At 42.3% G+C, this 17,840-nt stretch overlaps 1 protein-coding gene across 4 annotated transcripts; it reads right to left on the minus strand.

Annotated features, from left to right (window-relative positions):
* Positions 1 to 634: 634 nt before the first annotated feature.
* On the minus strand, positions 635 to 14,188 carry AQP4 (aquaporin 4). 4 transcript variants are annotated; one of them, XM_027745987.2, is made up of 5 exons: positions 13,987 to 14,188; positions 9,366 to 9,657; positions 8,285 to 8,449; positions 7,849 to 7,929; positions 635 to 5,247 (listed from the first exon to the last, which is right to left on the minus strand). In XM_027745987.2, exons 1-5 carry the CDS (start codon positions 14,058 to 14,060, stop codon positions 4,969 to 4,971), a joined length of 891 nt encoding a protein of 296 aa, XP_027601788.1. In that variant the 5' UTR covers positions 14,061 to 14,188; the 3' UTR covers positions 635 to 4,968. The 4 variants fall into 4 exon arrangements, with proteins under 4 accessions (XP_027601788.1, XP_027601786.1, XP_027601787.1 ...); XM_027745985.2 differs by having other exon boundaries at positions 9,366 to 9,780; XM_027745986.2 differs by lacking the exon at positions 13,987 to 14,188 and adding an exon at positions 13,832 to 13,968 and having other exon boundaries at positions 9,366 to 9,780.
* Positions 14,189 to 17,840: the final 3,652 nt, after the last annotated feature.

Genomic DNA, 17,840 nt, shown 5'->3' on the forward strand with positions numbered 1-17,840 from the left:
AAGTTCCTCGTGGAAGCTTGGTCTCACAAGTCATGCTTCAGTGAAAGGAGTCTTAAGTGTCAGTATGATTTCTATCGCTTTTCCAAACCTTAGCTCCTCACTAGTCCTGTGAGTTTTTAAACCATCTGGCAAAATCAGTGATGTACAATATATGCCCTGCTTTTAGCTGGGATAGGGTTAATTTCTTCTCCATAGTTGTTCTTCTCCAGTGCTGTGTTTTGGATTTAATGTTGATACTGATGTTTTGGGGTTTTTTATTAAACTATTCTTAACCTACAAGTTTTACTTTTGATTCTCCTCCCCATTCCACCGGGGTTGGGGGAAGGTGAGTGAGCAGCTGCGTGGTGCTTAGTTGCCAGCTGGGCTTAAACCATGACAACACACCAGCATAATTTTTGCTTTAATCAGTTTAGCTCATTTCCTTAAAGATATTAAATCTCTTGCACAAGCATCTCTCTTCACTGTTGCATATTTTTTTTCATAGTAAATTATTCATTCTCAGTTGCATACACTTCCAGACTCCTCTTAAGACATGTTCTATTGGTTGGATTTGGGGTTTTTCCTTATATTTCAGTCTGAGCTTTAGAATCACCAAATGTTTACAATAATCACATGATGCCTTTTTTTCTTTTTTACAGATACTTTATTTGCAATAGCAGTGTGAGAACAGTAGAATACATGTGGGAACCAGATAATCAAGTAGGATTTTATAGTGTATTTTTTTCAGCAGATTATTCCAAGTGTTACATATGGAAATTTTAAGTCCTATAACATTAGTTCTGATATCATGGTGACTAAGCATTTAAACAATAAGCAGTCTTGTAGAAAAATCCATGTATTGCTTTACTTCATTTGTCCTAAATTTCAGACTGCAACAGTGTGATTTAGATCATGTAAGTGGGTAGCAAATATTTCAGTCTATATTTACATCTTGTCTATTTAGTAAGTCCTCGAGAAACTTAGATACACAGAGGCTGAATTGAGATACAAAAAATTGTGCATGGTGTTTTCACTTCTCACCTTGAAAAGAAAGGTTCACAATGTAAATTTTCATATATTTTAATTAGATAAAAAACATTGGATGGTGTGTAATATCCTGAATGTGTTACACAGACTACAGGTAAGATGTTACAGAGCACAGCAGCAAATGTTCTGCCATCCAGCACTAGAAAGGTAGAAACTTGATGGCCATCTAGCTTTCTACTGTGGCAATTACTAATAATCAGAAATAAAGCACACTTTGAAAAGCTGATATGCAAATACATGTGACAAGCCTAAACACTGCATGAGATAAGTCTCACTCCTGCTTTCACTGACAGAATGAAAGATACAGCTCCCAAACACTTCAACATGAGAAGCGTTATGATGACAACTCAAATGCTGCAGGGCTTTTTATTTTTTTTCCTGAGAAAGAATTTGGGTGATAAACTCCTTCACACAACATAAAAGGTATTTGTGTGTGCCAATAGAATCACCCTTAACTTCCCTGCTTTCTTTTCTGAAATCCAGTAATTTAATATGAATGTGTTTGTTAGAGTGCAAATATAGCATAGAAAACAATCGTGCCATCATGGAGGAGTGAGACTCATCCATTTTGTTTTTTAGGATCCCAGAATGATGACAGACCTGGCAGACTTCTGGTAATAACCATCCACCCTAATAAACAAAAGACGTTTCATACCACAACCAAGAAATGCTTTAAGAGGACACCAAGTTATGTTATGAGGTGCAATTTAGAGCTGAAGAGCTTTAGAACATAAATCTCATTCAAACAGTACCAAAGTACATATTTTAAAATAATACTAAAGCAAAAGTATTTCAAATCCATAAAAATGTCATGCTAGTTTATTATTTAACCAAATGTGACTACTGTACAGTGATGACATCATTGCAAAACAACTTAGAGGAGCACATATCACTGTGTCAAAACTAAATCAAGTCCCAAGAGATGCTCAAGAATGATGTTCCCTTTTATGAATGGTGATGTCTTGTGGTGTGGCAGAACCACCTGTGATGATGGACACTTCTAAGAATACTTTAGGGTGGGTCATAAACTTCAAGTTGAATGCATTTTCTTCCAAAATTAAATATCCTGCTGAGAGCCTCTGATTTTAGAAAAAAACACAGTGAAGTGCATGACAGAACCAAAAAAGCTCAGGACCATTTCCACCATAGTCAATGACAAACTCCTCCATGAGTCTCATTCTGTGGGAGCAGGAGCAGATCTACCACATATTGCTTTCCTGCTAATGTCTGGTAGCATGGCATCATTCTTTACTGTCTAGTGGTCTCTATTTTAGCTGCTCTTCTGTCCCCTGATCTTTTCAGAAGTTTCAGGATCTTATGTCCAATACTCTCTGAGAGAGGAGTTCTCCTGGGACTGGTTCTAAGTGACGCACTTCATTAATACAGAGTATTTTAATGAAGAAGACCCTCCTAACAGAGGTGGCTGGTGCTATGCTCACTTTATGCTCACCTCAGCAGCAGAATTAGGCTGGGTGAGGAAAACACACATAAAGCCACTTGTGTTAAGGACCCTCAGGCATAAAACAAATCACAGCTTCTTATTTAAATAACACAGTATCATGCAAAAATCACAAATTAAGGAGTGTCTTGAAATACAAAAATGCAAACCTTTGCTTAAAAATCCACCAGTTCTATGTGTATGACACTTTACTTGTGGTAAGTCAGGCAAAAGGTTTAACCAAAGAGTCCCTTTAACAAATACAGCATTTGAACAATATAGAAAAAAACCAAACCCAAACCAAATGCCTAGACAGAACTTCCCCAACAAGTTTTCAGCTTCTCATTGAATCTGTTTAGCATGGTGTTTACCCATCTGAGCAGAGGTATAACACCACACCTGTGTTGCCCTTCCCCAGAAGACTTAGTCCTTGCTGTGGGAAGGAGCTCTTATCTGTGGTTTGACATTGTTCGTTGCAGGTCCCCAGCCGTGCCCACGCCCTTGAATCGTGAGCCTGTCCCTGTGTCGAGGCACAGCTAAGGACAAATATCAGCTGCTTTACCAGACTTGACAGGTAGTCACTGCCATGAGAGGGAGCACGTCTGGTGGGAGGGCTCACATGTCAGGAGTAGGGCTGTCCCTGGGTCACACAAGGAAGCCCTGACCTGTGCCTGCCTGTGCTACATGCTGTGCCTGGGTGGAATACAGGAGAGATCATGGTCCAACTGCAAATGCACGAAGGAGTCATGAATCTCGTGCTCAGTGCAGGGAACTTGTGCCATGCTAAACGAGTTTAAGACAAGAAAAATGTGAAACTAGGAAAAGGACTATAGTAGGACACACTGGGACTACACAGTGCTGCAAGTAGGGGTAGTAGAATTGCACTTGAATCACAGTGCATAAATTCGAGAGTTGCAGGAATTTATTATCTCATTAGAAACATCTAATTCCTTGTAATAAAGACTGCATGTAGAGTATGTCAAAGAACAGACAAGGCTAATACAGCCCACAGTCAGGACTAATACTTTTTTCCTTTTCTTCTTGCTAAATAGGCAGGAGTAGCTTTCAATTTAAAAATAAAAACTATATAATTACAGTAATAATACCATGCTCCTGACTGCTTTGCAGCTGCGTATCGTAAAACTCAAAGCTGCTGATCAGAAACAAAAGCAGTAAGTCAGTAACAGTTTTACAGAAATGTTCTCCTGGGCTGTCAAAATACTTCTATAAGGGAAAGACTGTTTACTGAACATATTTCATGTACCTTTCCCCCTAAAATACCCTGCGCTTGCATCTTTTCCTAACAACACATAAAGAAACCTTAGCTAGAGGTGTAATTAAGACTATATGAACACTGGAACAAGCACAGATCCCATTCAAATAGTCAGGCATCACAACAAAAAGCCAGAAGCAGTCAAATTTTTATCATCTGTTATAAAAAAAATTATTTCCCAATCAGTGTTGCAATACAGTTAAAAGTTAAAACCTCTCTACATTACTAATAAATTAAAAAAAAACATATCTCCAACCATCTTGTAAGAAAATAGGTAAGTAATTTAAACCTTTAGTTTATATAAATTAGCACAGAAATGTGTATTTGAACAAGTGCACTGAAAACAGATAAGCCTTCTTTTCTTCTGGTATCTCTTGTAACAGGAAAGCCTTTATATTCTTTGCATGACCTTGAGAGGCTGCTAACACTAAATGGTCAACAGTCAAACCCGAGGAGAGTGTTTCACCAGATACACAATGACAAGAGGGAGAATGCAGTACAGTCAAACACTTTGCAGCCTTATTACTTTCAACATTCCATTTTCAGCATATTTACTCTTGGAGATGTATTTTTATGGCAAATCACATGAGTGAAATTTGATGGGTTGACATATTTTTTTAAAAAACCTACTAAAGTATCATTTTTTCCGAGGTAGTTTGCAAGGAAATAGTGACATAAATGAGTGGAAACAATACTCCTTTGCTCGACTGTGAATAAAAGTCTTAAATACTGCTGGTGCTGTCCCTGAACCTTGCAGAGAATGTTTAATGGATACGATGTTATAATCAGAGCTGACAACAGCCAATTAAGTGTCAGAAGAACAATCTGATAAGTAGGTCTTCATGTCTATAGGCATTTCCTGGTATGTCTTAACTGTCAATCTGAATGTTAGACATCTCTATCTTTATCTCATTATTGACTGATTTATTAAAGGAGAATGTTTTCATCTCTTTTTTTGATTTTGGGGTTGCTCCAGAAAGAAGGAAAGGAAAATACTAGGAACAAGTCTTAATTTGCAATAATAGGTGGGGAATCCTAATTATAACAAAGTCCTAATCCTCCAGCTGAGCAGGTGTATGGTTTGGTGACACCAATCCACGCAGCTGCCCACACCATACCTTTCAAGAAGTGGTAAATGCTCAGTCTAGAGGAGATCTGTTTCTTTAATAGGTGGAAGAATATCTGTGGATGTGCTAGGAGGCTGCTCTCTGCTTTCAGTGCTTCTTGCTAGTCATACAGAAGACAACACCTCGCTGGATGGATCTCTTCCCTTCTTGTCCTCACCCCTGTCAATATCAATCACATGAACTATGCCAGGCTTCAGGATCAGGTCATCGGTCTCTACTTGACTCCTGTTATCGTCCACCTCGATGTACTTCCCTTTGGAAGGCTGGGTAGCCTTACCAAAAACATCTTTGAAACGGCGCTTGAGTTCAACGTCTGGGCAATAGACGTACTCATAAAGAGCACCAGCAAGGACCGCTCCTATTATTGGTCCCACCCAATACACCTGCAAAAAAGAGGTGGAAAAAAACCCAGACATTAAGCTCTAGAGCAAATAAAGAAGCCAAGGTCTCAGAGAAAAGCATGTAAGTACAGACCTTACCCAGAAAAGTTTCTACAAAATGCCCTGGCCCAATTATTAAAACCAACTCTGCAGAAATGCATGGTCACATTGCTCCCTGGCTTTCATGAACCAGAATGAAATCTGCCATCCAGTTTATGAGTCAGAGAAGTACAACTACCATAGGTTTCACTGATGGTGACTTAGAGCTCAGCGTGAGTGCTCTAAAATCACACATGAAGTTATTCGAAAGGCAGTTTCTTGTTAGTGGCATTAGTCTTTGGTATTTTTTCTTTTTTCTTTCTGCCTTCTCCCTGTCTCTCCCAGCTATTCCAGCCCTTTCAGAAGTACTCCATAGTCACCTTGCATCCAGTCATCTAAATGATATCACATCCATGGGTGCAGCTCTTCCCTAAAAACTCCTCTCACATCAGTGTTTCAGGAATCACCAGGCAGTGGACCCCATGGAGCAAAGAGGAACCTACACTGACATTTCAGTGAGGCACATTTACTACTTCCCTGATGCCTGAAAAAGATTTCAGTCTACATATCTGGTTACTAATTTTCTGGAGCAGACTGGCTGAGTGGCACTGAAGCTATGGACCTCTCGACAAACAAAGGTCATCCTCTCTGGCTGCCATACCTTCCCCTATTAATGGAAATAAGCTTTTCCCCCCCCTCTTTATGGGAAATTTAACTTATTTTTTAAAACTTTGTCCAATAACACAAAAGTACAGGTTCTTCATCCTCCTTATTTTAACCAAACAGAACTATAACATTTCTTGAGACAAAAAAGGCAACAGATCCTGGTGGAGTCATGTATGTCAAATACATCTCTGTAGTCACATACAACAAACAGATGCTCTGACACAGCTTTACTTTTAAACTAGCAGCGGTAAGAAGATTGAGAAGCAGGCCGACATCTTCGAAGTGAAACAATTTTGTCAAGTTTAATTGATCCATCTCTTTACAAGAGGCCTCCTCTAACTTTTCATTGCTCATTGCCAGCTGTAGGCCACATATTTGGACTGTTTGCAAGAAGACATACAAGTGAAACACTGATGTAGAAAAGTGATTTCTTTCTGCATTTTCAACCAACACGACAATTAATGTTCAAGAGAACAAAACCTTTCCTAATGTACACATAAACAGTTCTACTTCAGTATTTGAGACTCATGTTTCCAAAATAATCCAAATTTGGCTTCTAATCCTACAGAATACAACAGGCATTCAGCTAGCTGATAATCTGATTTGAATAAGCAAATATAATGAATATAACACAACTTTATAGGTACCTATCTATTTCAGCACGACACCCAGCAGTTCGGTAACATTAGTAGGTGCCAAAGCCCACAGGCTTCTGTGAATGGCATGCCAATGTCACTGCTCTGGAGGAGGAGAAAAGGCTGTCTTTCCAAGTGGCCAGGACAGTAACGAAGCTTCTCCTACAAGTTTCTCCATGGTACATTTGTTTATTGTTTATAGCTTTAGTTATAAATTACAGGCTTCGTCAGAGTATGGATAATTAATCTTGTGAAAAACTACAGCAGTTTTTCATATGAACAAACCATTCACTGATTATGGGTAAATCTGCCTCAATAGGATAACTCTTGGGAACAAAGTTACACATGGTATCGTGTTTGCAGAATTGGAGCCTTAGGGCCTGAAGACAATGCTATTTCTGTTATTAGCTGCAGTGAGAGCAATGTGGGCTTCATACTATAAAAATCAAGAAAATCCTTCCACGCACTGTAATATGCAGCTCTTCCAGTTAGTATTGAAAGTGTCCCTAGAAGTGCTTTCCCTGTCTATAATTAGGTGAGGCTGAGTTGAGATCCATCTCTGCCTTATAAAATGTGAAATGGTTTTTAATAAGTTGGATAGTGGGATTCTGTAGAAAATGACTGCATCATTCACAATTTGTTTATCACATTGTTTCCTGCACAACTGCTCCTAGCTAAGGTAATGCTTTCAAACTGAAGCAGGTAACATCTGGTCTGGTCTGCAAAGACCAGACTGCAACCTCTTCATCTCTCACTATAAGCATTTGCTGAGGCAGGTTGTCCCCCAGGAACCACATCACAGAGGGTCCCTCCTCTCATTTTTATATGTTTCCCCCAGTTTGCTGCAGAACCAGGTGAAACGTGAAGCCAACAGAATTACTTCCATAACTGCTCACCACATGACCAGCAGGGTTTGCAATCTGCCTTGGAGGATTTTTTCTTTCCAGCAGTTCAATTCTTTCTGTTTCACTGCATTGCTTTTTTTTGTTTTGAACTTTTTGCATGATTTCCTTTCTACCCCAGCTACTAGCTCCACCAAATGGCCCCTGAACAGTAAGAAGGTATTCCAACATGCTGCATTACTGCACTGCAGTCCTAAGTGAGGAGCATGATGACACCTAAGCTTGGGGCAGGTCAGTGCCTGCCTTCCTCGGTGATAGTCTCTACGGGATGTACTGGGAGAGAGAGCTAAAAGCAAATGATGTATGAAAAATTCTGATCGCTGTTTGTCGCTATGGTGAAGGAAGCATGAAAGTAGAGTTACCCATTGGTTTTCCCATCTCCCCATGATGACTGCAGGTCCAAATGATCGAGCAGGGTTCATACTGGCACCAGTGTAATTGATCTAAAGCAGAGAGAAAATGTTACCTGTTATTAAAGTCTTGATGATAGGGATTTGATTTCTACGGAACACCCTGGTTTTGTACGGCTTCTCATCTTGACAGCGGGTATCACCACTCTCCTGAGTCTTATCATAAAGTTAATGAAGTCATCACATAAACAGCCAGAAAAGTTCTGGTGCAACACCCTACCCAAGGGACACTCCTGCAAACTCCAAAGGGTTTTCGCATGGATCCATAAAGAATACAGCAGCTATATTAGCTGTAACAGCTATAAAGGTCACAAAAGTTTCCATTTACTTCTGAAGTAGTCATAAAGGGTAAAGGGATCTATTTTTTAATGAGAAATCATTAACTTACAGCAAATAAATGTCCAATTGCAACAGAAAATCCAATTGCTAAAGCTACTGAACCAGTGACATCACTTCGTTTTGAATCACAACTAGCAAAAATAGTAAAAACCAGCTGGAATGTAATTATCAACTCCACCAGGAGTCCATGCCCAGCAGAAAGATCTCCATGTACCTGGAAGAAGGGAAAGAAACACCAGAAATGAAGAAAAGGTGATTTCATAAATCAGAAAGCTATCACACACATTAATTGTATTTCAATGAACAGTACTTCTAAATGTTACAGAGTAAAAGACAACAATGAACTTTTAGAGGTACAGATTGCCCCCCTCTCCACTTTCCTTTTTTTTTTTTAAGCTTTAAAATATTTTTTTATTTTGAGAGTTATGGAAAATCACTGCTGGACTGAGAACAGAAGGCTTAACAGTAACATCCAACATGGACTTCAAACTTAGACTGCAGAAGTATAGTTTATTTTTACACAGAGATTTGCAAATGCTGCACTTCCCTTTCACCATTTTTTTTCCTTGGGAGACTGTAATTTACTATTCAATTATAAATTCATTAATTAGCCCTGACTTAATTAATTTAAATTTCAATTAAAAATTAAGCCGTGTGCGGCTCAAGTGCATTTTTAATAAGTCCTGCAACAGGGCTAACTGATGGCATTCCTTATTAGTTTAGAACAAAGCTGAAATCTAAGCCACAATCTATTTCAAAAGTATGTCATTTTAAATTGATGTTTTTTCAATCCCCATCATAATAGCACGGAATTAATTTCCCCCCTCCCCAGCTCATATAAAAATGGCATTTCACGCATATATTATTTAAATTTTGTATGTAAATTAACATTACCTGCTGTCATCAGATTTGGGGAAGTTCTAGGAAAGAGAACTTCTATAAAAAGAAGAGCTATAGATAGTACACTGCATAAACCTATCCTAAGGAGAGCTTTAAGCCCTGTCTAGATGCAAATAAACCAGCAAGCCCTTAAAATCTCTACTTGAACTCCCTTCATTCTGTGTGACACTGATTATATTTTCTTAGGATCTAAGCTAGTCTAGTTCAAGAGCCAGAGGAGAAGTGATTACCGCAGTGACTCCCAGGCCTCCTACCACGCTTGGAGGTGTGACAAGGTAAAGGATGCCTGCGCCCACGATGGCTCCCAGGCACTGGGCAAGAATGTAGAAGACGGACTTGGCGAGGCTGATCTTCCTCGTGCAGACCATTGCCACGGTCACAGCAGGGTTAATGTGGCCTCCACTGATGTGTCCAAAGCACTGCACCATGGTTGCAATGCTGAGTCCAAAGCAGAGGGAGATAAGGACCATGTCTACAGGCAAGGGCTTCTCTGCTCCACCCCAGTTGATCGTGGAGCCGAGGCTGAGGAGGACAAAAATGAGCATGGCCAAAAATTCTGCCGAAACGGCCTTCCAGAAGGCCTGAGTCCAGACTCCTTTAAACGCCACCATAATTCTCTCACACTTACACAGACGTCCACACTTACTGAAAAGGAAAACAAATCTTCATCAGAAGTCACCAAATGTCTGTTGTTCTCCTGTTAGGGGTTGCTATTCAGCAGATTTTGGAGAAGGCTGCAACGCTGAGTATCATTGGCCTGGGACAACCACAGACTACACTCTTAGAGCAGCCTGTCCTTAAAACACAGTCAGTGTTGGAGTGTATGCAGGATACAGGTTAATTAATCACTCCTTGAGATAACTGTCCGTATAGCTTCAGCTCCCAAAAAGCAACGTCTGTATATTTTGAAATGATTATGAAAATAAGTGTATTCTTCCATGCTAGCAGACTTCTTTCTGATTTAGAGGCTGTATAATTATACCACTTCAAGTGGCCTCTTGATCAACATGTTCATTAAATCAGTGAGTATCCTCTTTTTCTATGCAAATCTGTACTTTTCACAAAGCAGGTAAGATAATTCAATAAAAACTAGTAACTTAGTCAAAACCTAAAGTTTTTGATGACAGTGTAGTGTTAGGAGTTTGCCCTGGGAGCTAGAAGAGAAAGTCTATTTGCTTGAACACTCATACAGACCAATATTTCAAATTACACTTATGCAAAGAGCAGTTTCTTCACTGTGGATGTAGGGTGAAAATTTAATTCAGGCAGGAGAACAGATGCAATCCTACATTCTGACCTTTAAATCAATCATGCAATCAATAAAGTGCTTTTTTTTGGGCTAAGGATGTCAAGTGAGCTGGGGAATAGATAATATTTTCTGTATGTGTGGTGTGTAGAACTCTGCATGGCAAAGAAAGGAGTGTCTTGTTTTTTCTCCCTGTCTGGAGATGCTATTTATCAGTCTACACTGCCTTGCTGATGAGTTACAATTTTGCTAGATGTTCAGATACCTATGAAAGTGGGTCACCAAAGAAAAGTTATTTGTGGTATTAATAAATTAGGAGAATAAGCCAAAAGGGAAGCATTTTAATGAGTTTCTAAGGCATGCTAACAAGATTCTTCTCTAAAAACAAAAGCAAAAAACCTCCAACCCATCCAAGAAGCAGAAAACAAAAGAAAGAATATTCGGTTGCTACATTTGGGAACAGAATTTCAAGTGAAAGATGGATGAATTTATGCTCAGTTATCTGAGGTAATGAAGTTACAATGCATATTTAATATCAGTTACATCAGAAAGAAGCATAAAAGGCATGTCTGCCCTTTTCAAGTTATTGCAAGAGGAATGGACCATGAATTTCTTAACAGTTCCAGTGAGTTAGGGAAAAGCAATTTAACCCTGTGACTGGAGCAAGTAAGTTGTTTCCCTGTCTCATTTCCTATGCTAATTTACTCTGTGTTTTGGATAGGCCATTTGAACTCTATCTCAGTTCTCTAGACTCTCATGTGAGAACAAAAATTACATTATCTCCTGCAAACGGCTGTTGAAAAGTGCTTGTGAAGTGATCTGAGACACCTCAGTAGGACTTGCTCTACTAGAAAGTGAAGCCAGAATCTCAAAAGACAATAAAGCCATACCCCAAATCTGATTTTGGGTCAAACTCAAGACAAATGGAAAGATGTTTTTGTAAGATCTCACATTAGCAGTCAGTTAATGATCAACCGTCTAGACTAGACTTTTTGTTCAAAATGACCCCAAAACCATTGCCTCCCTCAAAGCTGAAGCTCAGAGGTATTTGGTTGCCCTTACCTTTGAACCCTATGCCCAGCTTCACACTGAAACTTAAAGGCTTACCTCTGACACCCTTATTACTTCCTCACTAATAATTTATCTTAGTGACCTGAATAAGACGTAGGTGCTATATCCATAGTGAGAAAAGTTCATTTTCCCAGGACATGTCCCAGGTGAACATTTAATATGGGGATGACACATGTCATGAAGCCCATGGAAAAGAAACCTGGATGCACAGACAGGAGAAACAGCACTCATCTACCCTTTCACTCATCAGCTCAGTTGGGATGCAACCCGGATTTCCCTGAGCAAAATGCAAGCCCTGGTGTTATATTCAAGGCTTTTGGAAAATTTCCAGCCACCAAAGGCACTGTGAGGGGAACGTAGACTTATGGAGCATGGGAGAGAGGGGTATGGTAACTCCTAATGTCTTTGTTCAAGTGTGCCTGACATCCCTTTCTGTATGCACTGAAATCCGCAAATTAATGACACACCTTCTTCCTGGGAAGTGGATAGAAAAAGGGGTTTGTATTTGGTATTAAAATAATGCAGTTGGCTTCTCACTAGTTGTGGAACATCTTGGAAAAACACATTAAGAGTGAGCGTGTGTGCAGGTGCACACATGTGGAAGAGAGAGACAGGGAGGATGCAGAGGATCACACCTTCTGCTGAATTGCTGATGGGCCTGACCAGAAGGAGGGTGCCACTTATGAAAGACAGATCTCATACTGCTTCTCCAGTTGAGACCATATCCAGTCAATTCAGTCAATATTATTTGCAGCCCCAAAAATGCAAAACTGTTGCATGCAAGCCAAAAGCTTCAAACATAGAAGCTTGCTTGTCAACATGAAGTTTCTGTTCTTCTAGAACATCATACTACATAGAACTCCACTGTCAGCCATACTTTGACAGTTAATCATCTAAATATCTATTTTTAATCCATACATGTTTTTCTGAAGCAGTCTGTTTTTCTATAATTTCAATACCCAGTAAAATACTCAGCTGTCAGGGTCAAATTTTTCTTTCAGTGTGTACATTCCTTCCTAACAGCAAAACCTCCTATAAATGTTAATAAATGCTTAATACTGTGTTTGAGCCCTGAGTCCAGGTTTTCACTTAAATCCAAAGGTGATCAGCAACTTAAAAATCAACACTATCTCCAACATCCACTATTTTTTCAGCATGCAGTTAAACTTAAAGGCTTGAGATGAGACAGAGAAATCTGGCTGTACAGGTCTGAAACTAAAATGGGACTTTCCAGCAGCTAAGATTTACCATCAAAGTTGCAAAACAATTTTTTTGGAGTAGTTGTTGTTCATGGTTTCCTTAGATAAATCCAAAACACAACAGAAAGCCACTTTCAAGTAATGGTCACACATTAATTTCATGTGGGGCCACACTTGAAATTCTCTGGTCTGGACTACAAGATTACATAGTGAATTGTGTCTGATAGGATGCAAGGTGGGTTTTGCATTGCCAGCAGGGTTGCAGGTATGATTATGGCTTCAAAGCCATAACAATGTAAATCACAACAAAGGCTTCAATACAAAAGTCAAACAGTATTTTAAAAATTCTTCTTTTTCTAATTAATACAATCTCAGAGAGCAGACACACAGCCTGGACACGGGCTTGCGGCTAGCCACTCCATACGACACTCCTGTCACATACAAGTTCTGTGCGTGGAGTGGCTATTTACAGTGGCATCTCCGCAGCGAATTCCCACACTGCCGACCTGGGCTGGCACCGCCGGCTGGAGCTCAAATGGACAACGGGCACCCGCTGGCCAACTTTGGGGAAGGAGGGGGACAGGCTACTCTTGCAAAACAAATGCACTGTCGCAGGGCTTGCTTGTAACCATTTTGCCTCCTTTTCCAATACGATATTAAGTTAGCATCTGACACGGATATCTACAGGACGTGGGGAGCCTCGGAAGCCCAGTACCGCAGCTTTTTAGCTGTGCGGGACCCCGGTTTTCCGCACGCACGACTCCCCACTGCAGGACTGCAAGTGGACAACAGAACAAACTTTTAGGGTGCGGAAAAGGAGAGGGGGTTTGCGACTCTCTGTCCCCTTCGCACCTCTGGTGTTAAAACCGATAGGTCCCGTAGTGCCTTCGGGAAGGGGGTGCCCTGGCTGCCATCCCTCGGTGCAAAACGCAGGAGAAAGGCAACAACGCCGAGCCCCTCACCTGGCTACGCACTCCTCCCGGGGCTGGGCAGCTGCGGGTCCCCGCGGGCGCGGAGCGCCCCTCCCGCAGCCGCGCACTCCGCTCCCCGAAGGTTTCCCTTAAAGTCATCTTTGGTTTGAGGGGGGGGGGGGTTGGAGGACTGTCCCCGCCCGCCTGCCTCTCTCCTGCCGGCCGCTTGCCTTCCCTCCCTCCGCGCCCCGCGAGGGCCGCGCACTCACCCGCGGCGCGGAGCGGCCGCTCCGTCGCTCATGCCTCCCCGGCGGGCGCGAGTGAGCGGCGGGGCCGGGGCGGGCCGGGGCCGGGGCGCGGGGCGGGGGCGGGACGGCTCCCGACGGCTCCCGACTGAGCGGCTGCCGCCGCCGCGCTGCCCTACCTGCTGCGCCGGGCGGGCGGCGGGGACTCGAGGCGCGGCCGCCCGAGCACCGGCTGCGGGTCGCTTGTGGTCATGTGCCTGTGCAGAGTAGTGCAGGGGGGTCGCGGCTGCCGGTCAAAAAGAAGCGGCGCGGGGCTGCCCGGCAATGGGAATGATTCAAAGGTTTCTCAGTTTCTTCTCTGCCACTCTGTATTAAAGGGGAAAAAAAGCCCTAGCAGCTCTGCAGCCAGGGAGCTTTATCCATCTAAAATACCTATGAGTACTTTAATAGAACTCTACTGGCTACGAAATCATAGAATCATAGAATACCCTGTGTTGGAAGGAACCCAGAAGAATCGAGTCCAACTCCTGGCTCTGCACAGGACAGCCCCAAGAATCACACAGTGTGCCTGAGAGCATTGACCAAATACTTCTTGAACTCTGGTACTGTGACCATTCCCCGGAGAGCCTGTTTCAGTGCCCAGTCACCATCTGGAAGAACCTCTTCCTAATATCCAACATAAATGTCCCCTGATACAGGTTCATGCCATTCTCTCGGGTCCTATCATTGGTCACTATGGAGAAGAGATTGGTACTTGCTCCTTTGCTTCCCCTCATGAAGAAGTCCTGGACTGTGATGAGGTCTCCCCTTGGTCTCCTTTTCTCCAGGCTGAAGTGAGCCAAGTGACCTCAGCCGCTCTGCATTTGGCTTCCCCTTTAGACCCTTCACTGTCTTTGTAGCCCTCCTTTGGATGCTCTCTAGTAACTTTATATTCTTCCTATATCGTGTTTTCATAGAATCATAAAATCACAGAATCAACCAGGTTGGAAAAGACCTCTGAGATCATCAAGTCCAACCCTTGATCCAGCACTGCCGTGGTTACTAGACCATGGCACTAAGTGCCACATCCAGTCTTATCTTAAAAACCTCCAGGGAAGGTGAATCTACCACCTCCCTGAGCAGCCCATTCCAATGTCTGATTACTTCCTCCATAAAAAACTTCTTCCTAATATCCAGCCTAAATGTCCCCTGGCAGAGCGTGAGACTATGCCCTCTTGTCCTGCGGGTTGTCTGGGAGACTGGCACCCACTTGGCTACAACCTCCTTTCAGGGAATTGTAGACAGTGATGAGGTCTCCTCTGAGCCTCCTCCAGGCTAAACAATCTCAGCTTCCTCAGCCTCTTCTCATAGGACTTGTGCTCAAGTCAGCCTTGCTGTTCTTCTCTGGACCTGCTCCAGCACCTCAATATCCTTCCTGACCTGAGGGGCCCAGAACTGGACACAGCACTCCAGGTGTGGCCTCACCAGCGCTGAGTACAGGAGAAGAATCACTTCTCTGAACCTGTTGGCCACACTGTTCCTGATCCAGGCCAGGATGCCATTGGTCTTCTTGGCCACCTGGGCACACTGCTGGCTCATGTTCAGCTTCCTGTCAATCAAACTCCCAGGTCCCTTTCTACCTGGCTGCTCTCCAGCCACTCTGTCCCCAGCCTGTAGCGCTGCAGGGGGTTGTTGTGGCCAAAGTGCAGGACCCGGTACTTGGTCTTGTTGAACCTCATTCTGTTAGAATCAGCCCAACTCTCCAGCTTGTCCAGGTCCCTCTGAAGAGCCCTCCTGCCTTCTAGCTGATTGACACTCCCCCCCAACTTGGTGCCATCTGCAGATTTGCTGATGGTGGACTCAATCCCCTCATCCAGATCATCAGTAAAGATACTGAACAGAACTGGGCCCAACACTGATCCCTGGGGGACACCACTAGTGACCGGCCGCCAACTGGATGCAGCCCCGTTCACCACCACTCTCTGGGCCCGGCCCTCCAGCCAGTTCCTGACCCAGCACAGAGTGCCCCTGTCCAAGCCGTGGGCTGCCAGCTTTTCCAGGAATATACTGTGGGAGATGGTGTCAAAGGCTTTGCTGAAGCCCAGATAGACCACATCCACAGCCTTCCCCTCATCCACCAGGTTGGTCACCTGGTCATAAAAGGAGATCAGGCAGGTCAGACAGGACCTGCCCTTCCTAAACCCCTGATGGCTGGTCTGATCCCTTGTCCATCCTGTAGGTATTGTGTAATTGCATTTAGGATGATCTGCTCCATAACCTTGCCAGGCACTGAGGTCAGGCTGACAGGCCTGTAGTTTCCTGGGTCCTCCTTGCAGCCCTTTTTGTGGATCGGTGTGACATTCGCCAACTTCCGTCATCTGGGACCTTTTCACTGTTGTGGTTTTACTTGGTGAAGTTGCTAAATTCAATAAAGTTTTGCCCAGTGTGGAATGCCAAATGGAGGCCAATGGAAAATACTGATTAAATTAGACCATGATGATCTCTGTTGAGAAAATTCACATGGACCCTACCCAATGCCTACCCAAACTCTACAGCAAGAAAACAATTCAGTGAAAAAAGAGCTCTTCATGTAATAAGAAAAACCACAAAGTTGTCTAAGCTCCCAGGCACAACTATTTCATTAGAGAATGCATAGAAATTGACACTTGAAGAAGACATGGGTGAAAATGGAACAAAGTACCTAGAAAATCCTTTTTTTCCAGCGGCCTAGACCTTTGCACACATTAGAAGAATCTGTGCATAAGTTATATAGAAAACATTCTAAGGGACATGTTCAAGTGTAAAATAAGGCTAAACAACATCTACCGTGATGCATTCATGCAGCAACTGTGAAAAGTTTGGCATGATCAGCCAACCTGTACAAGACACATTGTGCCAGATAATCCTTCTAACCATGAGAAAACAGTGCAAGATCTGAAGAACTAGTCTGGACATGGAAACCACAGATAGAAAATCCTCTCTTAGCTTCTGCTAGGAGATTGTAGATAATAATTTAAAACAGTGAAAAGTAAGCATAATGTGTAACATTATCAATTAATTTGTACACACAGCAATAAAAAAGTCATGTCCATGTGTTAAATACTTACCAATCACAGTTGATGGCAAAAGAGGGTATCATAAAGTATAAATGTAGGTGTTTCTCCCAATTTTGCCTGCTCTTCCCCTAAAGCCATGTCATAAAAGATACCAAGAGACATTCACAATTTGATGGCAAAAGAGAAACTGCAGGCTTGGTGTTTGCTTTTCTTGTTTTCAAACTTTACTTCACTTGCTTATGTCTTGAGTTAGTCAAGACGGGGCTGAGGGAGGAGGGGGATACAGTCATCATTGCACATCTCTGCTCTTTCATTTGGTGTGCTTGGTTTTTCAATCTATGCCCTCCACAACCTTCTACAGTGATTTCAGAAACTTCCAGTCCTAACATTGCCTTACTGACACATAAGGCCATAATTTACTACATATACCCAAAGAGCAAGTTTTTCTGTCAAGGCTGCAGGAGTCACTCATAAGGAAAGTATTTCAGGTAGTATGTTTGTCTGCATACTATTCTTTTACCCCTCTTCCCTTTTTGCCCTCTGCCAGGAATTACTGTACAAAAAGGTCATTTTTTAAGTGCTTTTTTTCAAACATCTGTGCCTTCCCTTCATGTGCTTTGAACATGCCATGCCTCTTCCCACATGCATTTGGTTGAAGCCATTATCTGATTATTTCAGACTTTGACACCATGGCTACTGCTGTCATACAAATCCTTTCTTCTGTTGTTCCAAAATCTGCAAAAGGCACCCATGCAAACCTCAAATTTCTTTCAAGTTTTGGAACTGGCTGTTTAAAATCAGAGCTGAGTTTACTTTCATAGCTTTGCCTTGAAAACACACTTGTTCTTTGGCACCTTGTGAACTCTGCTCCTTTGGCATGTTTGTTTGTTCACAAACAAAATATGCTTAACAAAACCAGTAATTGCTTTTCCTTTTCTTGCAGATAGCATGTATCTGCTTTTTTTGATCTTCAGAGCAGATCACTGCCAAACAGAGAA

This window comes from Pipra filicauda, unplaced genomic scaffold (genome assembly GCF_003945595.2).
Source record: "Pipra filicauda isolate LSUMZ 115617 unplaced genomic scaffold, ASM394559v2 scaffold320_size837821_pilon, whole genome shotgun sequence".
Classification (NCBI taxonomy): Eukaryota; Metazoa; Chordata; class Aves; order Passeriformes; family Pipridae; genus Pipra; species Pipra filicauda.